This window comes from Tamandua tetradactyla, chromosome 13 (assembly GCF_023851605.1).
Source record: "Tamandua tetradactyla isolate mTamTet1 chromosome 13, mTamTet1.pri, whole genome shotgun sequence".
NCBI lineage: Eukaryota > Metazoa > Chordata > Mammalia > Pilosa > Myrmecophagidae > Tamandua > Tamandua tetradactyla.
Window position 1 is genome coordinate 20,560,919 of NC_135339.1, and position 23,611 is coordinate 20,584,529.

Genomic DNA, 23,611 nt, shown 5'->3' on the forward strand with positions numbered 1-23,611 from the left:
GAGAAGGGTTCACAAGTGGACATGTGAATGAGCTCTGAATTGAACCACAGGCCAAGCATAAAAACTACAATCCCTTAAGAAGATCCCTAGATTCTCGGGGAGAAAAGCAGCCGAGATTTCTTTGGTAGGAGAGTGGTAGCTGGGGGAGGGGAGGACTGAAAGCAGAAGGTAGGGAAGCAAAGCGCCCTCTGAAAGACTGCATCCCTCTACTTGCATCTAAAACAGCCAAAGGGGATTTTCTTCTTTGTCCCACTTCCTTGAGCAGGGAGTGGAAGACCTCTCTATTTCTTTTTTCATGGCCCCGTCTCTCTCTCTCTCTCTCCCTTCACCACACACACCCTCCTCGCAGCCATGGAGACCTCACAGGACACCCTCTGTCTTGCGTCAGTGCTGGCTGAGCAGCAGCAGTCTACTGGGAAGGGTGGTGGGGAGCCCACTTCTGCACGGCATGCAAGGAAATCAGGAGTGCATGAGAGAAATCACCTCTCATTGGCAAATGTGTTGCCATTGCTTGCTGCTGAAACTAGATGCTCAGCCCCACGCAGACATTAAGGGGGCCATCTACAGGTGCAGAGTTTCTGTGCTCCTCAGGGGGTAGGACTTAATGTGATAAGCTATGCCCACATGGTTTACCTGAGGGACAGGCCCCGTGACAGAGGAGGACATCAAGACATTCTCTGAGACGCCACAGTCACGTTCCACCAAGGGGCTCTGTCCACAAGCTAATTCCAAAGAACAAGAAGAACATTCCTACACTTTAAGGACCAAAGACCATCTTTCCCTGCTCTCCAAAGCTCCAACCTTCCACCCTACCAAGGCTGCCCTGGTGAACACTATGTCTGGTACTCTGCACTCTCATAATGGCCCATGAAAAATTCAGAGTTGAAATACCCAGCGAATAATCACCACACAAACACAAGAGAACTGTGTTTTCAAGAGCATCGAGTCTGTGTCAGTGTCTCCGTCAATGACGCACATACATTATCTCATCTGACTCTCAAAACCACAACCTGCAAAGTAGGTCCCATTTCAGACCCTTTCTTACAGTTGAAACTGGGGCTGGGGAAGGTAAAGATGCCAAGGACACCCAACAGGTAAGTGGCAAGAACTCCCCTCTGGATGCTATACTGCCTCCCAGGATATAGAAATATCCAAAGTGAGCAAAAGACAAAATAACATCCAGTTTTTCTACAAAGTATTTTTTTTTATTAATTAAAGAAAAAAAAAGAAATTAACACATTTAGAAATCATTCCATTCTACATATGCAATCAGTAATTCTTAACATCATCACATAGATGCATGATCATCATTTCTTAGTACATTTGCATCGATTTAGGAAAAGAACTAGCAAAACAACAGAAAAAGATATAGAATGTTAATATAGAAAAAATTAAAAATAATAATAATAGTAAAAAAAAAAAAAGACAAACAGACAAACAAAAAAAAACCTATAGCTCAGATGCAGCTTCATTCAGTGTTTTAACATGATTACTTTACAATTAGGTATTATTGTGCTGTCCATTTTTGAGTTTTTGTATCTAGTCCTGTTGCACAGTCTGTATCCCTTCAGCTCCAATTACCCATTATCTTACCCTGTTTCTAACTCCTGATGGTCTCTGTTACCAATGACATATTCCAAGTTTATTCTTGAATGTCGGTTCACATCAGTGGGACCATACAGTATTTGTCCTTTAGTTTTTGGCTGGACTCACTCAGCATAATGTTCTCTAGGTCCATCCATGTTATTACATGCTTCATAAGTTTATTCTGTCTTAAAGCTGCATAATATTCCATCGTATGTATATACCACAGTTTGTTTAGCCACTCGTCTGTTGATGGACATTTTGGCTGTTTCCATCTCTTTGCAATTGTAAATAACGCTGCTATAAACATTGGTGTGCAAATGTCCGTTTGTATCTTTGCCCTTAAGTCCTTTGAGTAGATACCTAGCAATGGTATTGCTGGATCGTATGGCAATTCTATATTCAGCTTTTTGAGGAACCGCCAAACTGCCTTCCACAGTGGTTGCACCATTTGACATTCCCACCAACAGTGGATAAGTGTGCCTCTTTCTCCGCATCCTCTCCAGCACTTGTCATTTTCTGTTTTGTTGATAATGGCCATTCTGGTGGGTGTAAGATGATATCTCATTGTGGTTTTGATTTGCATTTCTCTAATGGCCAGGGACATTGAGCATCTCTTCATGTGCCTTTTGGCCATTTGTATTTCCTCTTCTGAGAGGTGTCTGTTCAAGTCTTTTTCCCATTTTGTAATTGGGTTGGCTGTCTTTTTGTTGTTGAGTTGGACAATCTCTTTATAAATTCTGGATACTAGACCTTTATCTGATATGTCGTTTCCAAATATTGTCTCCCATTGTGTAGGCTGTCTTTCTACTTTCTTGATGAAGTTCTTTGATGCACAAAAGTGTTTAATTTTGAGGAGCTCCCATTTATTTCTTTCTTTCTTCAGTGCTCTTCCTTTAGGTTTAAGGTCCATAAAACCGCCTCCAATTGTAAGTTTCATAAGATATCTCCCTACATTTTCCTCTACCTGTTTTCTGGTCTTAGACCTAATGTTTAGATCTTTGATCCATTTTGAGTTAACTTTTGTATAGGGTGTGAGAGACGGGTCTTCTTTCATTCTTTTGCATATGGATATCCAGTTCTCTAGGCACCATTTATTGAAGAGACTTCTGTCCCAGGTGAGTTGGCTTGACTGCCTTATCAAAGATCAAATGTCCATAGATGAGAGGGTCTATATCTGAGCACTCTATTCAATTCCATTGGTCGATATATCTATCTTTATGCCAGTACCATGCTGTTTTGACCACTGTGGCTTCATAATATGCCTTAAAGTCCGGCAGCATGAGACCTCCAGCTTCGTTTTTTTTCCTCAAGATACTTTTAGCAATTTGGGGCACCCTGCCCTTCCAGATAAATTTGCTTATTGGTTTTTCTATTTCTGAAAAATAAGTTGTTGGGATTTTGATTGGTATTACATTGAATCTGTAAATCAATTTAGGTAGGATTGACATCTTAACTATATTTAGTCTTCCAATCCATGAACACGGTATGCCCTTCCATCTATTTAGGTCTTCTGTGATTTCTTTTAACAGTTTTTTGTAGTTTTCTTTGTATAGGTTTTTTGTCTCTTTAGTTAAATTTATTCCTAGGTATTTTATTCTTTTAGTTGCAATTGTAAATGGGATTCGTTTCGTGATTTCCCCCTCAGCTTGTTCATTACTAGTGTATAGAAATGCTACAGATTTTTGAATGTTGATCTTGTAACCTGCTACTTTGCTGTACTCATTTATTAGCTCTAGTTTTGTTGTGGATTTTTCCAGGTTTTCGACATATAGCATCATATCGTCTGCAAACAGTGATAGTTTTACTTCTTCCTTTCCAATTTTGATGCCTTGTATTTCTTTTTCTTGTCTAATTGCTCTGGCTAGAACCTCCAACACGATGTTGAATAATAGTGGTGATAGTGGACATCCTTGTCTTGTTCCTGATCTTAGGGGGAAAGTTTTCAATTTTTCCCCATTGAGGATGATATTAGCTGTGGGTTTTTCATATATTCCCTCTATCATTTTAAGGAAGTTTGCTTGTATTCCTATCCTTTGAAGTGTTTTCAACAGGAAAGGATATTGAATCTTGTCAAATGCCTTCTCTGCATCAATTGAGATGATCATGTGATTTTTCTGCTTTGATTTGTTGATATGGTGTATTACATTAATTGATTTTCTTATGTTGAACCATCCTTGCATACCTGGGATGAATCCTACTTGGTCATGATGTATAATTCTTTTAATGTGTTGTTGGATTTGATTTGCTAGAATTTTGTTGAGGATTTTTGCATCTATATTCATTAGAGAGATTGGCCTGTAGTTTTCTTTTTTTGTAATATCTTTGCCTGGTTTTGGTATGAGGGTGATGTTGGCTTCATAGAATGAATTAGGTAGTTTTCCCTCCACTTCGATTATTTTGAAGAGTTTGAGGAGAGTTGGTACTGATTCTTTCTGGAATGTTTGATAAAATTCACATTTATTATGTGAAGCCGTCTAGATCTGGACTTTTCTTTTTAGGAAGCTTTTGAATGACTGATTCAATTTCTTTACATGTGATTGGTTTGTTGAGGTCATCTATTTCTTCTTGAGTCAAAGTTGGTTGTTCATGTCTTTCCAGGAACCCGTCCATTTCATCTAAATTGTTGTATTTATTAGCGTAAAGTTGTTGATAGTATCCTGTTATTACCTCCTTTATTTCTGTGAGGTCAGTGGTTATATCTCCTCTTCCATTTCTGATCTTATTTGTTTGCATCCTCTCTCTTCTTGGTTTTGTCAATCTTGCTAAGGGCCCATCAATCTTATTGATTTTCTCATAGAACCAACTTCTGGTCTTATTGATTTTCTCTATTGTTTTCATGTTTTCAATTTCATTTATTTCTGCTCTAATCTTTGTTATTTCTTTCCTTTTGCTTGCTTTGGAGTTAGTTTGCTGTTCTTTCTCCAGTTCTTCTAAGTGGACAGTTAATTCCTGAATTTTTGCCTTTTCTTCTGTTCTGATATAGGCATTTAGGGCAATAAATTTCCCTCTTAGCACTACCTTTGCTGCGTCCCATAGGTTTTGATATGTTGTGTTTTCATTTTCATTCGCCTCGAGGTATTTACTAATTTCTCTTGCAATTTCTTCTTTGACCCACTCGTTGTTTAAGAGTGTGTTGTTGAGCCTCCAGGTATTTGTGAATTTTCTGGCACTCCATCTATTATTGATTTCCAACTTCATTCCTTTATGATCCGAGAAAGTGTTGTGTATGATTTCAATCTTTTTAAATTTGTTAAGACTTGCTTTGTGACCCAGCATATGGTCTATCTTTGAGAATGATCCATGAGCACTTGAGAAAAAGGTGTATCCTGCTGTTGTGGGGTGTAATGTCCTATAAATGTCTGTTAAGTCTAGCTCATTTATAGTAATATTCAGATTCTCTATTTCTTTATTGATCATCTGTCTAGATGTTCTGTCCATTGATGAGAGTGGGGAATTGAAGTCTCCAACTATTATGGTATATGTGTCTATTTCCCTTTTCAGTGTTAGCAGTGTATTCCTCACGTATTTTGGGGCATTCTGGTTCGGTGCGTAAATATTTATGATTGTTATGTCTTCTTGTTTAATTGTTCCTTTTATTAGTAGATAGTTTCCTTCTTTGTCTCTTTTAACTGTTTTACATTTGAAGTCTAATTTGTTGGATATTAGTATAGCTACTCCTGCTCTTTTCTGGTTCTTATTTGCATGAAATATCTTTTCCCAACCTTACACTTTCAACCTATGTTTATCTTTGGGTCTAAGATGTGTTTCCTGTAGATAGCATATAGAAGGATCCTGTTTTTTAATCCATTCTGCCAATCTATGTCTTTTGATTGGGGAATTCAGTCCATTAACATTTAGTGTTATTACTGTTTGGATACTATTTTCCTCTACCATTTTGCCTTTTGTAGTATATATATCATATCTGAGTTTCCTTCTTTCTACACTCTTCTCCATACCTCTCTCTTCTGTCTTTTAGTATCTGACTCTAGTGCTCCCTTTAGTATTTCTTGCAGAGCTGGTCTCTTGGTCACAAATTCTCTCAGTGACTTTTTGTCTGAGAATGTTTTAATTTCTCCCTCATTTTTGAAGGACAATTTTGCTGGATATAGGAGTCTTGGTTGGCACTTTTTCTCTTCTAGTAATTTTAATATATCATCCCACTGTCTTCTAGCTTCCATGGTTTCTGCTGAGAAATCTACACATAGTCTTATTGGGTTTCCCTTGTATGTGATGGATTGTTTTTCTCTTGCTGCTTTCAAGATCCTCTCTTTCTCTTTGACCTCTGACATTCTAACTAGTAAGTGTCTTGGAGAATGCCTATTTGGGTCTATTCTCTTTGGGGTGCGCTGCACTTCTTGGATCTGTAATTTTAAGTCTTTCATAAGAGTTGGGAAATTTTCAGTGATAATTTCTTCCATTAGTTTTTCTCCCCCTTTTCCCTTCTCTTCTCCTTCTGGGACACCCACAACACGTATATTTGTGCGCTTCATATTGTCCTTGAGTTCCCTGATCCCCTGTTCAAATTTTTTGATTCTTTTCCCGATAGTTTCTGTTTCTTTTTGGAATTCAGATGTTCCATCCTCCAATTCACTAATTCTAGCTTCTGTCTCTTTAAATCTACCATTGTAGGTATCCATTGTTTTTTCCAGCTTTTCTACTTTGTCCTTCACTCCCATAAGTTCTGTGATTTGTTTTTTCAGTTATTCTATTTCTTCCTTTTGTCCAGCCCATGTCTTCTTCATGTCCTCCCTCAATTTATCGATTTGGTTTTTGAAGAGGTTTTCCATTTCTGTGCATATATTCAGCATTAGTTGTCTCAGCTCCTGTATCTCATTTGAACTATTGGTTTGTTCCTTTGACTGGGCCATATTTTCAATTTTCTGAGCGTGATCTGTTATCTTCTGCTGGCATCTGGACATTTAATCAGATTTCCCGGAGCAGGTTCTCCCAGCCAGTCAGCCGTTCCAGAATGGGGTACGCTGTCTTCTTGGTCTCTGTCATGGCTCCAGGAGCTGTTCTGCATCGTTTCTATTTCTCTAGTAGCTGTTCTGGAGCTCTACAAAGTATTTTTGACAGGAGGGAGCCCGGTTGCTGAGAATACTTCCTCTCTCCCTCCCTGAGGATGTGAGAGCTTACTAGCAACAGCACCAGGGAGAAAGCCCAGTGGCTGCACAGGAGAAGAAAAGCCATGAACTGCTACAATCTTTACTGAGCCTCTCCAAAGCTTTCAATCTTTACAATTGTAAAAGTAGTTTAGAACACGGACCTGCTGCCAGGTACTTGTAACTTAACCGTACAGACATAAATGAACACATAAGAAAGGTGCACACAGCACAGGGGAGAAATCCATGCACAAGTGTATAGGACAAACTCCATCTGCTCTGGCAGCCCCTAAGATGGAGACAGAGGAGAACATTCATCAGCAGAGCGAAATGGATGCAAATGGTTTTGAAACCTGGAAAATCTAGGGTTCCAATTCAATTCTGCCACCTTCCAGCTGGGTGATCATGGGCAAGTTTTTTTTTTTTTAACTTCTCTCAGCCTCTGTCTCCTCCAGTGAAGATGGTCATATCACTACCTACTTCACAGGGTTGTCTTGAGAGGATAAATATTTGCAAAATTCTTAGCTGGGTGCCAAAGCTTTGTGAAGTTCTCACTGACAGTATCATCATCATCAGAATTGCGGGGAACTCAAAGGACCCCAGCCACCCAGCCACTTGAAAGTGTATTTCATGCATTATTTCTTGGCAAACCTACAACTTCTCTAATAAAAAAAAAAGTGAATTGTGCTCATGATTTCATGTCCAGAGAAGAGAGACAGAAATATACACAGCAAGGCAATAAATACATGAGAGACTGTGACATCTTCTTAGTGAGTCTGAAATTTTAATTTGGTTCCTGTCTCCTCTCAGTTGTTCCTGCCACAGCTCTCTCTGATCAATAGTATGGACTGGACAAGCTAAATGCTTTAGCGAAGTGAAAACTGGCCTGGGGTGGTCAATAGGCTTGATTCCTACGTTCCCTACACATGAGCTTCTGCAACAAACACCCTCCCCTGCCTTCAAGAGAAAGCAGACTTGCAAAGAAGACCAGGAGCGCAGCAGGGAAGGAACAGGATGTGGACTCAGATTCCATCTGCACCGGAGTCCCTGTCAGGTTCCGGTGAGCTGTGTGACCTTGAACAGGATGTCCACCATCTCTGAGTGCCTGTTTTTCTGGCTCAGAAAGCAGAGATTAGCATCTTCACTGTGAGGCTTCTGGAAAGACTGTATTAATGTATGCAAGAGACCTACCTAGAACAATGCCTGCCACATACTGGTAAGCCTAAATGGAGGCTGTCTTAATTATGATTATCTAAAGCAAGTCCATGTCCAGTTCTACGGCTGCAAGAAACCCAAGTCCATATAAAGATATCTAAGGAGCTTTCAATGACTACTTTCTTTTGGAGACATTTGCCAAACTTCAGATTCACACACTCTACCATCAGGAGTCCTATGTACCACCCCCCTTGTCAATAACAAGTGAGCACCCAAAATCACTAAGGCTAAAATCCTCAGCTTGCTTCACAGAATGTACTCATTGAACAGGCATACCTTGGAGATATTGGAGGTTCAGTTCCAGACCTCCACCATAAAATAAATATTTCAATAAAACGAGTCACACAAACTTTTTGGTTTTCCAGTTGCACATGTTATGCTTAAACTATACTGTAGTCTATTAAGTGAACAATAGCATTATATCTAAAAAATGTATATACCTTAATCAAAAAATACTTTATTGCTTAAAAATGCTAACCATCATCTGAGACTTCAACAAGTTGTAAGTGTTTTGCTAGTGGAGGACCTTGCCTTTTTTTTTTCCATGGGCAGGCACCAGGAATAGAACCTGGGTCCTCTGGCATGGCAGGCAAGCATTCTTGCCTGCTGAGCCACCGTGGCCTGCCTTTTTTTTTTTTTTTTTTTTTTTTAGGACCTTGCTTTGATGCTGATCACTGGTAACTGATGAGGATGGTGGTTGATGAAGGTTTACGTGGCAATTTCTTAAAATGAGATAACAATGAAGTATGCTACATCAATGAACTCTTCCTTTCATGAAAGATGTCTCTGTAGCACGTGATGCTTTTGATAGCATTTTACCCACAGTAGAACTTCATTCAAAACTGAAGTCAATCCTCTCAAATGCTGCCGCTGCTCTATCAACTTTATGTAATACTCTAAATCCTTCGTTCTCATTTCTGCATTGTTCATAGAGTCTTCACCAGGAGCACCTTTCGTCTCAAGAAACCACTTTCTCTGCCCATCCGTAAGAAACAACTCCACATCTGTGAAATTTTATCAAGAGGTTATAGCAAGTCAGTAAAATCTTCTGGGTCCACTTCTAATCCTACTTCTCTTGCTACTTCTACCACATCAGCAGTTACTTCCTTCACTGAAGTCCCGAACCCCTCAGAATCATCCATGAGGGCTGGGATCGACTTCTTTCAAACTCCTGTTCATGTTTATCTTAGACCCCCTACTATAAATCATGAGTGTTTTTAAAGGCATCCAGAATGGCAAATCCATTCCAGAAGGTCTTCAATTCACTTTTCCCAGTTTCATCAGCAGAGTTAATATCTATGGCAGCTATAGCCTTACGCGGTGTATTTCTTAATTAATAAGACATCAAAGTTGAAATGACTAGTTAATGCATGGGCTTCAGAATGGATGCACACATGGAAACAGCATTCATCTTGCTTGCGTCTTCATCACAGCTCTTCGGTGACCAGGCGTGTGATGGTTAGGCCCACCTATCGACTTGACCAGGTGATGCTACACAGTTATCTGCCCAAGCAAGCACTGGCCTGTTACTGCAAGGATATTTTGTGGACTTCAATCATTAGTAAGTTGAATGCATCTGTGGCTGATTACATCTACCATCAACTAAGAAACGTGTCTTCATCAATTAGGGATGTTTAATTCAATCAGTTGAAGGCTTTAAAAGGAGAGATGACTTCAGCAGTCAGAAGAGGGAACTTTCATTTCTACTTGAGCCTACTTTTTCCTGGGGAATTCATTGAAAACTTCCATCAGAGTTGCCAGCTTGGGGACTGCCCTACAGAATTTGGACCTGTGCATCCACATAGTCATATGAGACACTTTTATAAAACCTCATATTTATAGATATCTCCTGATGGTTCTGTTTTCCTAGAGAACTCTGACTAATACAAGGTACATTACAAATGAGCAACAATATTTTCAAAGGAATCTTTTTTCTGAGCAGCAGGTCTCAACAGAGGGCTTAAAATATTCAGTAAGCCATTTTGTAAACACATGTGCTGTCATTCAGGCTTTACTGGTCCATTTATAGAGCATACAGGCAGAATAGATTCAGCATAAATTTTGAGGGCTTAGTATTTTCAGAATGGATATGAAGCACTGGCCTCCACGTAAAGTCACCAGCTGCATTAGCCCCTAACAAGTGAGTCAATCTTTTGAAGCTTTGAAGTCAGGCATTGACTTCTCCTCTCTAGCTATGAAAGTCCTAGAAGGCTTTTTCATCTACATTGAATATCTATTATTTAATATAGGCACCTTCATCAATTATCTTACCTAGAATTCCTGGATAACTTGCAATAACTTCTATATACGCATTTGCTGTTTTTCTTTGAACTTTTATGTCATGGAGATGGCTTCTTTAAACCTCAAGCTAGCTTCAAACTTTTCTGCAGCTTCCTCACCTCTCTCAGCTTCAAAGGATTCAAGAGAGTTAGGGTCTTACTCTGGATTAGATTTTGGCTTTAAGGGAGTGTTGTGGATGGTTTGTTCTTCTATCCAGACCAGTAAAATTTTCTCCACATTAGCAATAAGGGTGTCTCGCTTTCTCATCATTTGTGTGCTCAGTGGAGTAGCACTTTAAATTCCCTTCAATAGCTTTTCCTTTGTATTCATACTTTGGCTACCGGTTTGGCACAAGAGGCCAACCTTTCAGCCTATCTCCAATTTCATGCCTTCTTCCCTAAGTTTAAACATTTCTAGCTTTTGATTTCAAGTGAGACAGCTGTGACTCTTCCCTTCACTTGAACACTCAGAAGCCATTGTGGAATTAGTAATTGGTCTAATTTCAATATTGTTGTGTCTCAGGGAATAGGGAGACCCTAGGTGAGAGTGAGAGATGGAAACAGCCAGTCAGGGGAGCAGGCAGAACACACACATTTATGGATTAAATTTGTCATCATTTATGGGCATGGTTTGTGGCAATTATAATAGTAACCTCAAAGATCACTGATAACACGTCACTATAACAGATATAATAATAATGAAAACATTTAAAATATTCCGACAATTACCAAAATGTAACACGAGACACTAGGGAGCACACGCTGTTGGAAAAAAATGGCACCAAGAGATTGCTCAATATAAGGCTGCCAGAAAGCTTCAGTTTGGGAAAAACTGTGATGTCCATGAAGCACAACAAAGGGAAACACAATAAAAATGAGGTGTGTCTGTACCTGTAGATGTGTTCTCTCCATTAATTGAAACAACTATTCACAGAGACCAAGACGAAGAGTTGTAGAATACTGGCCACTCAAGCTAACAGGGAAAATCCATGCAACCCCCACAACTCAGCAATGACCTACTGATAGGGACTGTGGGGACCAAAGGATGTGGGAAACTCAGCTGGAGTCACCTCCAGTGCCAGAGAAGGCCCTCAGATGAGAACAAATATTACTTGCCAGGAACTCCCAGAGACACAGTGTAGGAGCAAAATCACTCCCTTACAAGTAAGGGGAAGGAAAAGCAATCTAAAAACCTTAGTCAACTCAAAATTAACTCAGCCTACTCTGTGGAGGTCTAGTACAGACACTGATTCACCCCCAAAGACATTCTGTTTGTAACTCTTCAATAAGGATAATAATACCCTAAGGAAAAGAAGAGACCAATCACTAACCCCCCTCCCAATTGGGGTGACATGGAGTGGCAAAAGGATGCTAGGTATCTTGGAAGACTTGACAGGTTACCAATGGCAAAAAAAGGGGGGCATAGGAGCATGGTGGGAAACACTGAAGGCCAACTTCATCAACGTCATAACTCTACATCGGGTACATTAGTGTGCCCCAACCTTTAACCGTGTACTGGCCACATCCATGTGTGTGTGACAGAGGAGCTGTTCGGTATTTGCCTTTCTACTGCCCTCTATTATTTGCTTCCTAAAAGGCCAAAGAACCTAAGAATAATATTGTTTACTCACAAGCCAAAGAAGCCAAAGCAGCAGAAGAATGAGTGCAGTATCAGAAAAGCAGCATCACCATGTGCCATTTCAACAGCTGAACCTGAGAGGGACACCATTCCACTTCCACTAATGAAAAAGGAAAAAGATCCTTCGCTGTCAAAAAGGCTGATACAAGAACCGCATCTGCTCACAACAGTACTCTGCAGTGCCCGGCATGGCGCCTGGCAAGCAATAGAGCTCAATAAATATTCGATAAATGATTGAATGATGTACTTCAGAAAACATATCTAGTTTGTCAGATGAATGTATTTAAATTGCCAAAAAGCAAACAAGAACACCTGCCCAAAAGACCCGCTGAAATCAACAACTATTTTGTCCAAAAAGCATAAGTAAAATAACACATAATCAAAATAGCACATTTCTAAATTAAAAACACAAACGTGACCACTTTAATAAACAGATAATTTCTAGAATTTACAACTTTGGAATTTGCTAACATTTATAACCAATGTTATACAAATATTGTTGTGGTTTGTGATTAGGACATTAAGATGGACTGCCAACTTACTTGAACTCATAGTTTAAAACATACTAGGGGAGAGTGGAATAATACATGGACTGGGTTGCTTACCTGTTACCAAAGGGTTAATATTAGAAACACTATTGACTAGTTTCATACTGGTTGCTAAGCAACATTGCTTCCTTCCCCCAATATCTTAGGAGAAAGGATAAAGAAAGGGCAGAAAATGAGAAATGTTGGAAAAATGGGGAAGTGAAATTCAATGGATCATAAGGTACAATTTGTAGGCCCAGTAAAAGAGGAAATAATTCTTGCAGGATGTACTAAGACATCAGTTGCTTTATGACATCACAAGAGTAACACACTGAGCCTCCGCCTCCAAAGATGGAAAAGAGAATGGAAGACGAATGTCCTGAGATCCCAGCATCGCACACGTTCTGTTCTGGCTGAGCCAGTAACACACAGAGCACATGCATGACAACAAGCTGACCTGCACGACGGACCATTATAGCCCAAATGAAGAAAGATGACCAAGTCCAAGAGGCCCAACCCAACCTCACCCACTGTAATTCAATGTCCCATTCTGTAAGGAGCCTTTTGCTCCCTCCCCACCCGAAAGTCCTCTGGATTGAGTGCATGCCACATGCCTGGAGCTGGGTACTGGAGGAGGGAGCCACAGAGCCTTCAAATGACCACAGGCGTCTGTCACTGTTCCCCCCGCAATCACTGTCACAGAACTCCATTTTGGGTAGATCCTAGGAGGGGGCAGTCGAAATCTCAGTGAGTGATTGAGCTTTCCATCCACAGTGAGACAGGCCTGCAAGGCTGCTGAACTGTCTCCTGCCTGACGTCTTCATCGCTAATTATCACTTTGAATGAAAGCCTCTAGTCCACAAGGCCTGTTCTAAAATGAATTACCCTGAGAGAGGTAACATATGAGTCCATTAAAGCTCATTTTCATAGATTAGTTCAATAGACTAGAAGCTGTCATCTGCTGTATAAGAACATGGCGACTGGACAGGTCAGTTTCCACAAGAGGACAGGCTTGGGGTATGGGTGGCACTTATGTGCTAGCTGGCAAGTGGGTGAGAAATGGGAAATGGAAAAGAAGAGACATCAAAGGGTCCTGGGGTCAATGGATGAATGAAGGAGCCCTGGACATTGAAATGAGGGTAGGAAGAGAAGGCAGCAAAGAACACAGAAAGGAAAATGAAGAGTCCTTATCCACCAGGAACTCTGACGCTAGTCCCAAGCTGGCCATGGAACTTTGGGCAATTTACTTAATCTATTCTGGACTAATTTCCTCCACTAACCTTACAGAGCAAGGAGAATTAAAAGTGATATTGTTAATGCAAACCCTATCATACCAGGCACACGGTCAACAGTCAGTGAATTAGGATCACTGCTGTTTTCATATATGGAACCACTTAAGGTTTTAAAGCACTAGCTTTAACTGTTGACGCAACTTTTATAGCTGCGTCTATGATCGGTCCTGGTTAAATGCCAGTCCATTCCTCCAAGCCTCATTTCAGACATGTGTGTACCACCTTATAATTTCTGTTCTACGCAAGCACAGACTCTTGTAATTAATAATAACAACGATAAAAGTAGTAGCAGCAGTGGCAGCAAAAACCACCCTCATCAAAATCATCATCATTGCCGCCGCAGCAGCGACGACGGCTAACATTCGCAGAGCACTTACTGGACATGCCTAGAACTGTTCTGGTAGCTTCACCAGCACTGACTCACTGGATCACAACCACAACTGCAGGAGGAAGGTACTGTGATAATACCATTTTACAGATGAGAAAACAGAGGCATAGAAAGGCCCAAGTCATGAGGCCAGTAAGGGGCACAGCACACACAGAAAGCTCTGTTTGGCCCTGAGCCCACCTGTAACCACTATGCCTATTGCCTCTCCTCCCTACATGCCTGTATTCACTTAATTTCTAAAACAGATTCTAAGTTCATTAACAAAAAAAGGACAGGAAAAATGTTACTATATAGCATTTGTGGGTTTAAAATAGATAAAATTTTATTACATGTAAAAGAGAATTATAAGATTATTTAAATTAAAATGTCCATGCACTACCTAAAGTCATCAATGAAACAGACTTTGGCGAAACACTAAACAGCGCTCTGTGCTCCTGAGAAATCCTCCCACCAAAAAAAACCATAGCACAATGTAAACAACTCTCTGATTGTTGCCTACTTCAGCACTTCCATCTTTGCAACAGAATCTGGGTTTTTATTGGCACATAGATGCCAAGCTGATGGGTGATTATTTTAGTCCCAGGTAGCTGTGGCCCTGTGGTTAGGTTTTGGCCAAAGAGATATAAAAAGGGTGCATTACATGAGACTTGTTGGAAGTGTTCTTTAAATTGAATGAGCCTGTTCTTCAAACCTTCCTTCTTTTTTTTTTTAACTGGAATGGGTACACAATGGCTGGAGCATAAGCAGCCACCTTGGATAATGAAAAAATAGGCAAAAAATGGCAGCGCCACAAAACAGAAGTTAAACTGGATCCCTGATTACACACAGAACTATCACATCAACTGTATACTATCTGCTTTCATGCTCCTTTCATATGAATCAATCTCTACATTGATACGCCACTGTTACTTTTTCTGTTGCATGCAGCTGAACTAAATTCTAACAAATACACCATTCAGCTCCTACCCCTGTGAGAAGCTACTGCAACCAGAAAAACGTCACCCAGAGAATGTGTTCCCCAAGCACTCAACAAACTAAAAATTACGGGACAATAACTGCCACCATTTATTTGTTTAATTTATGAACCTCTGTGCTCCAAATGCTATATATACATTATTCCATTTAGTTCTCCCAATATAATAGGGACCATTATAACCTCATTTCACAGATGAAGAAACTGAGGCACAGATATTAAGTATATTATCCACGGCCACACAACTGATAAATGACAGTCGGATCTCAAATACAACTGTGTGACTCCTCAGTATCTCAGTGGACTCCAAGAGGAGGTGATTTCTCAGTGGTTCAAATTGCTTCTCCAGCACAGACCTCTCCCAACTTTCCTGATGGCTGAAATTATGATTTCAGCCTCTAAATGGTCCCCAATGGACCCATTTTGTCATCATATTAACATGGCATTTTAAACAGAATCAAATTCAAGGCTGGTATGTGAATGTAAATGTCTATTTTATGGGTGAGAAAAAGATATTTAAAAAGATATCTAAAAGAAATATCCAGAAAATCCTTGCCTCTTGCCTCTGAGGAATTCCACTCAGTTCCCCAGACAGCTTGGACAGAGCAGAGAGTGGAATACCCCACAGACACCACAGAGTTAATTCATCTTTCCAAGGCCTGGCACATGTTCCGTCAAAAACCTGGCTGAGTGCCTGTTGTTTACTGAAGCTGGGGAAGAAGCATCTGCAACATTACGAAAAGCATATTGTAAAAGGCAACACATGCAAATTAAACCTCTTGAGCTATGAGTAAATTGCTGGGAAAATTTATAACTCATTTAATAAAACTTGAAGTAAATACATAGCCTGGCTCCTAGGGAAAACAAAATATTTCCCACAATTCTCTCCTTAAAAAAAAAAAAAGGACCATTGAGCCAGACAGTATTGATATCAAGTAGAAAGTATAAATAGCAGCTGTGATGGTGAACAAGGTCCATTTTGGATTGTGGGGCATTTGATACCCACAGGGCTGGGCCGCCACTTTTCTGGGATGTATTTGACAATGTCGAGGTCAAGGGCATTTCCACATGATCCATGACTGTCCTCAACCAGCAAAGCTCTACTGGCATCTCTAGTCATTAATTCACTCAACGAGTGAGTATCTACCATAGAGGCAAGGACTGTGGCAATTTAAAATACATACTCTGGAGCCCAACTGCCTACAGCCTTGAATTCAGGCTCTGCCACTGACCAGCTATAAGACTGTTTTAATTTTCTGGGCTGCACGAGCAAATCTCATGCAATGGGTTGGCTTAAACAATGGGAATTTATTAGCTCATGGTTTGGGGGTTAAGAGAAAGTCCAAATCAAGGCATCATCAAAGCGATGATTTCTTCCTGAAGATTAGGGTTCTGGGGCTGGCTGCCAGCAGTCCTTGGCTCCTCTGTCACATGGTGAGGGATGTGGCAGCATCTCCTGGGCTCTCCCTTTTCTTCCAGGTACCACTCATATTTAGACTTTAGCTTCCTGTGGATTTCTCTCTTTGAATCTCATTCTCTTATAAAGGATTCCAGTAATAAGGTTAAAACCCATTCAGATTGAGGTGGGCCACATCTTAACTGAAGCAACCTTATCAAAAGGCCCTAACTTAAAATGGTATAATAAATTATAACTTATAACTCACAGGAATGGATTAAAGATCATATTTTCCTGGGGTACATACAGGTTCAAATCACCACAGTGACCTTGGGCTATAAACCCACTGTGGCTCTGTTTCTCCATCTGTAATATAGGGACTATAATAATCCACATCCTAGGGTCAATGTGAAAACTGAATGGGCTAACTCATGTGAAATGCTTAGAGCAACACATGGAAAACTGTCATTTTTAAAAATATATCAGCTGCCTATTATTGATTAGCTGGCATTATGAGTCAGCCACTGTGCTGGGTATTAAAGGATATAGGATCAATGATGGTAGATGACGTCCCTCTCTCAGGGAGCTTAGATTCTACTGGAGGTGGACAAACAACACACAGGTAAACAAACAGACAAACAACAAAGAATAGTAGATGCTCTAAGAAAGTAAAACAGTGTAGCAGAATAGAGAGGTTGTCAAGTGGAGCTGGGGACCATGTCAGAGTTATCAAAATCTCTCTGAGGAGGTGACATTTGAGCTGAGAAGGGAAAGATAAGAGAAATCAATTAAGCCAAGAATGCTTTATGCAAAAGGAACAGCTTGTGATACATTCTAAGACAAAAAAAGGAGTTTGCTCTCTTTGAGCAACCGCGAGACAGAAGGGGAAGGCAGGGCTCGTAGGGTGGGAAGGACTTTGGATTTTTACACCAAATGTAGCAATAACTATGAGAAGGATTTAATCAACATCTGACTGATGATTTAAATGCCTGCCAGGGCTGCCCTGTGGTGAATGCACTGTGGGGAGACAAGAGGAAAAAGGGGTGAGTAGTTTGGAAGCTTCTACAGTCATCCAGAGAAGTTATGACGGTGCCTTCGCCCAGAGTGGTGGTTGAGAAGATTCAGGAAATATTTTAGCAGTATTGCTGACAGCACATGTGACAGATTAGATGTGGGGGTGAAAGGAAGAAAAAAAGATCAAGAATGAACCCTAGTTTCGGGAGACCTGATATGTTATCTGCCTCTAAAGGATAATGTAGAAAGTTGAGCAAACATGGTATGGTAGGTTAGTTTTCTGTACTCCAAGGGAAGACATGCTCTTCCACACTACAGTAGATGTGAACTGCAAGCCTATTTGTTAATAGGACCTCTGGAAGATGTTATTATTAGTTAAGGTGTGGCCAACTGAATCAGAGTGAGTTGTAATTGCTAGGAGGTCTATAGAAAGAAGAACCCAGAGGCCACATGTCAGAGAACACCACAAAGGGGCCAGAAGACAGAAGTCAATGGAAACTAAAATAGCAAATATACAGAATGAGTGACCATCATGTGATTGGTGGGAGAGATGCCAGGGAAGGAACCTGAAGATTTCAGCAGGGCAGTACCACAATGCTACAGTCTTTGAGGAGAATGTGTGGTCTTGCCAACACCCAGATTTTGGACTTGCAGCCTCGGAAACCACGAAACAACAAATTCCACTTACTAAGCCAACCAGTGTATGGTATTTGTCATAGTGGAGTGGCGAAACTAATACATGAGGCTTCTATTAAAGAGATTCAAAGAGAGGCAGTCAGAGAAACCTAATACACATGAAATAGAACCAAGAGAAGGCATGGTACATACTTCAGAGCTCAAGATTCAATGAAAGAAGAACTGTGGGCAGGAGTTTCCATGGATGGCCACAGAAAGTAGGACACCCAATGTGGCCTTGAAGGACGCAGTCATTGGTGTTCCACGGATACTGGGTCACGTGAGCACACATGTGGTGGTAAGAACGCCAACATGGTACACTCCCAAAATGCACGACACACTTCCAAGGTGCATGGTATACTTCCAGTTCAGAAATGATGATTCCATCCAATTCACTACCAATTGACAGAAAAATCTCCTGGAGGACTGATGTTAAATGGAAAGCACGGAGGGAGGTGGTAACGTCATTCCTACTTGGTTACCCTTTTTCTGTCCTTCAGGAAAAGATCAAGAACATCTGGAAACAACTTCCAAAGTAGAGACACCCTGAGGCTTAAGGGACAGTGGCTTAGAACCCAGGGCCTTCAACCAAGGAGACCTGGTTTCAAGTCCCAGCTTGAATACTCACTGGCTTCATGACCCTGGAGAAGACATTTACCTTTGTTAGTCCTCAGTTTGTTCATCTACACATGGCATCTACCATGCAGGATTAAGTGGAATAACACCCCTAACAGGCTGAGCACAGCATCTGGCACACAATAAAAGTTCTCAACAATTTTTATTTAAAGAAATTCTAGTTCCTTCCATAGCATTCTGCAGATCTTTCTTCATAGTTTGTACACATTTGATAGCTGTTGCTCATTTAGCATCCATCATCCTCACTCATTTGTAAAATGTATATACATGTGAACTGTTTGACGGCTGTTTGTCTTTATATCCAAGCAGCCAATATGGTGCCTAGCACTAATAACATTAATAATATAATTATTATTTATAGCATTTACTGAAGTGTATATACTAAATATTTTGCAAGTATCAAATGACAGGAAGTATGTACAATGGTGTTTAGGAGCACAGAATGCTTCATTTTGAATCCCTGCTCCATTTTTTACTACTTCTCTGCTCTTTGGTAAGTTACTTAACCTCTGTAGGATACAATTTCCCCATCTGAAAATTGGGGAATAAATACTACTTATCTCACTGAGTTACGAGGATTAAATAAGTTAACAACTATGAAGCTCAGGTAAAAAGGTCTGGCTCTTTGCTATAATTACAATTATGAATCACAATCCTATGAGTTAGGTGCGACTGTCTTCCCCATTTTACAGACAAAGAAACAAAGGTACAGGGAGATAAAAGCAACTTCTCCCAGGCCACACATTCACTAAGTGACAGAGCCAAGACCTGAACCCAAGCAGCTGACTCCAGGGACTAACTTGAAGCAGACATGGAACAGATACATCTTGGAGGAATAAATGTTGGGCACCATACTTTGCTGAGTAGTTGACTACCTGAAACCTTTGGGCCTGAACATTGGTCAGTTTCAACATGTTGCACTCAGTAGGGCATGATACCAGACACTGCTCCATGGCAGCCCCAAGGAACAGTGGAACACAGGACAACACTTGTGAATGAACAAGATGCTTTGTCTTCGGGGGAAATTGCAGCGGGCAGAGGAGAAGGGCTGGAGACAATGGTATGACACAAACAAAAGCAGATGCCCAACTGACCTGTGCAGTGGTGTCTTCCAAAATTCACATCTCCTGGGATCGCAGAATGTGACCTTATTTTGAAATAGGACCTTTGAGGGCATAACTGAATTAAGGATCTTGAGATCCATATCTGGATTAGGGTAGGTCCTAAAGCAAATGGCTGGTATCCTCAAAAGGAGCGAGTACACAGACACACAAAGGGAAGACGGTCATGGGAAGATGCAGGCAGAAATATGAATGATGCTGCTGCAACTAAGGAATACCAGAAACACCTGCCAGAAGCTGGAAGATGCAAGGATTCTCCTTCAGAACCTTCAGAAGGAGGATGGCCCTGCCAGCACCTCGATTTCATACTTCTAGCCTTCAAAACTTTCAAAGAATACATTTCTGCTGTCTTAAGCCATGCAGTTTGTGGTAATTTGTTAGGGCAGCACTAGGAAACAAATGTACCTGTTTAAAAATGAAAAATTTCTTGTTCATAGATCCGCCAACCTCTACCAGGCAACCCCATCCTGGGAGGACAGCTCAGAATCATCAGGTAAGTTAAGTCCCACTGTCAAGACCTATAGCAAACATACATAACCAAGAATTTCAGGGTACCTCGTGTAGACACTGTAAATGCAGGTGCTTTCAACTACAGAACCCTCCATTTAAGTGCGAGGCCTTTTTATCCCATCCCGTGGGACACCCCCTCAGTCAAGGTGCTGTTACAACTCGTCTTCTTAAACCAGGTGACTTAACATTTCCAAGGACGAGGACACAGGCCTCCCCTTTTCAGCAGATTATGATTTTCATGTTTCATTGAACAATGGAATAAAGGCCATGGTGGCATATGAGGATTACACGTGGCTAAAGCCCACATGCCGGGGGCAACAGTGTCCCGTGGACGTGCATTTGAACATCAGCTCTTTCACTTACAGCATGACTGAAGTTATTAAATGGATCGGCACCTCAGGGGTCCCATCTCTAAAGTGGGAAGCAAAATAGTACCTACCGCAGGGTGTTCGGGAAATTTATGGGACAGTGGGTGGAACAAAGCACTTGGCAAGGCGCCTGGAATATAAGCACGATTGTTAGGAGCTTCGCAGTTATAGAATAATAAAGAGTATTATTGGGTAAAGTGATTTTGTCCTAAAGTAACTCTTTTTCTGGGAGTAAGTCCTTATTCCCAATACAGTACTAAGGTCCTTTGGGGGGGGGGGGGTGGAGGAGGGGGTAACACACAGAGGGCAATACAACCTCTTAACTAGAATTCGTAGAAAACATGGTCAAGGTGGCCCTAGGCCCACTCTGTACAGGCCTATTTGCATTGGCTACAGGTGGCAGCAGTAGGAATTCCGGGTTGGGATACAAGGCAACTTTTTAAACTTCTAACAATCCTCTAAGAATAAAGGCAGAAGACAACTGCTTCTGACATACTGCTCCAGGCCCCTCTCCACTCTCTCATCTCTTTGGGCATCACTCAGACCCATCACAATCCCAAGACTGCTGTCTGCTGACTGACAACAAAAAGAGAAATTTAGAGGTGTGAGTGAAATGACAGAGCTGTCACACTGCCTCTGAAATGACTCTTTTCTTAAAGAAAGGAAAGATAACAGTAAAAAAAAAAAAAAAAAAAAAAATTCCTGCAGTACCCTGTCACAGTAGCTGGGAGAGGTTTTCTTCAAAAAAGCTTTGGTTGAATTTTAAAAACAAGAAGGGGAACACAGTCATCCCAAATTTTAATCTCACTCTTCATTATTTGATGAGGACAGGATTTGGGGACAAATTTTCTCCTATGGATTCAGTATAGGAAGATGTCAGCTCAATGATTTTCTTACCTTTTAAAAAATACCCAAATTCCAGAATTCAGACTCCAAAGTCTCCTGCCTTTCATTGAGACCAGTTCATGCCCTCAGATCTAATTTTTAAGACAACTTGTGGCTAAAAAATACCATATTAGTCATGGTGTCCATCAGCCTCGGACTTCTGTGATTTCAGTAACATCAAAGGAATATGTTTGCCAAACACTCAGAAACCAGCCTAGTGATGTGTTCAAGCCCTAGATCTCACTTCCCCTTCTTTGCCATCCAATTTTTCCTGCAGTGTTAGTAGTTTAAAATGTTGTGTTTCTTTCTTTGACATCCAAAACATGACAAACTGATGATTTGGAGATGCTCTTTTAAAAAAAAAACACTCTCCAGATTGAAATGCACAGGCTGACTCCACATCCAGCATCCCTTTAACAGCAGAGAAGCCATGGCCAAAGAGATCACGTTTCAAAGGCTCCCATTTTCTTGGTTTTCAGAGAGTCCTAAGTTTACAATAACCATGAGAAGAAACAGATTACCAATCTCACCCACAGATCAAGCACAACCCAGAAAGGAATGTCTTTATTAAGATAATGCCTTGGACAAAAAACAATAATTCTAATACTAACTAAAAGAACAGATCATAATAGATGGAAGGCAATTGCAGCTTGAGTATTTTTCCAAGAGTCCAGGGCTGAGCAAGCCAGAATAAGAAATCCCATCCCTGCTTGTAAAACGCTCCAGGAGAACCACAAACCTACACTGGATTGCTGATTGATGTAACACTTGGATTAGAAAAACACAGCATGAAATACAATTTCCAGAGAAGAAAAGGAAGTTCTTGATGAGCTTGGTGAAAGAGTGATAAAAGCTTCACTCAAGGCTCCCACTTTAGTATCAGATTGTGGGAAACTTTCATTGAAAACCGAGTCCATTAGTTGTCCTTTGGCAAGCACTATATAAACCCTTAACGCCTTGGCTAAGAGAAGGTCCCATAATCACACTGTTTTCCTGCAGGGAGAAGAAAGGGAAGAAAGCACCGTCTGGTAAGGCTGCCTAAAGCCACCCCAAGAACAAAAGATATCTTGTTTGATGAACAGGGAAAGGAAAGAGGAAAATGTTTAAATAAAGAAGGAAATAGATCAATGTGAATTTCTTCTTTTCACGAGCTCCTCTATTCTGACAGTAGTGACTCAGGGACCACTGAGAAACTATTTTTGTAGAAGCACAAAATGGAAATAATAACGGTCAGGAGAGAAAAAGACCAGGATCCTGGTTTTGGCCTCTACCATCTGTGATGTGGGGTGCATGGTTCACCCCCTCGGGACTTTCATGTCCTCAGCTTTAGACCCAGGACAGTTACAACTGGCCTTCCTACCTTTTGGGATCATTTAGACTACTCAATATAACAGTTACGAAAGTGCTTTAAAGATTTTAAAACATTATACTAGCATACAGCCTCATCACTCTTTTAGATAAATGTAAGGTGTTAAGAGTTTCTTGTGCTTGGCAGTTCACCCCAGGACCAACAGAGATAAAACAACCAATATGAAGGACATGTCCCACCATGCCATGCCTCTGACCAGTCTTCACCCAGTACATCTCCACCTCTTCCTTAGCTGTTCAACAAGGTTCTCAGTCTTGTCCTAACTTTGGTTACCAGGGGTGTATGAGAGAGAAAGAAGAGAGTTCAGCAACAAGAATAAAATCCCATGAGTTGCCCTCATCAAACATCAGAGTACCATGCATGCATATTGGGACCCAAGGAACAAAAAGCCCTAAGCTAGACAGGGGAAAATATGCAAGTTCGTTTTCAAAATTTTTTGAGCAGCAGCAGTTTTCTCCCGACATGAAACCCTCCACAGAAGTCTAATATAAAAAGTAGATCAAAGTGGAAGAGGTGGGTCTGAAGTGGAGAAGAAGGGTTCAGAGTCCACATCTCAGCTTCCCCTCACCTGCGAAGTGGCACCAAGGAAAGATGCGGAAACCCACAAGCATTTCAACTCTTCCACTTACATTTGA

At 40.8% G+C, this 23,611-nt stretch overlaps 1 protein-coding gene across 22 annotated transcripts in view; it reads right to left on the reverse strand.

The window, feature by feature from the left end:
- The window catches only part of LRMDA (leucine rich melanocyte differentiation associated), a 1,434,085-nt gene that overhangs the window by 649,268 nt on the left and 761,206 nt on the right, over positions 1-23,611 (reverse strand). Inside the window, exons 1-2 of one of the 22 annotated variants that reach the window (XM_077124819.1) lie at positions 12,428-12,799; positions 11,815-11,922 (exon numbers count right to left, since the gene is read on the reverse strand). The exons of the other annotated variants lie outside the window; for them this stretch is intronic. Of the exons in view, the coding sequence (XP_076980934.1) occupies positions 11,815-11,912 (98 nt within the window). The 5' untranslated portion in view covers positions 11,913-11,922; positions 12,428-12,799. Of the gene's footprint in view, positions 1-11,814; positions 11,923-12,427; positions 12,800-23,611 lie in introns of those variants that run through there. 22 annotated transcript variants of the gene reach the window in all.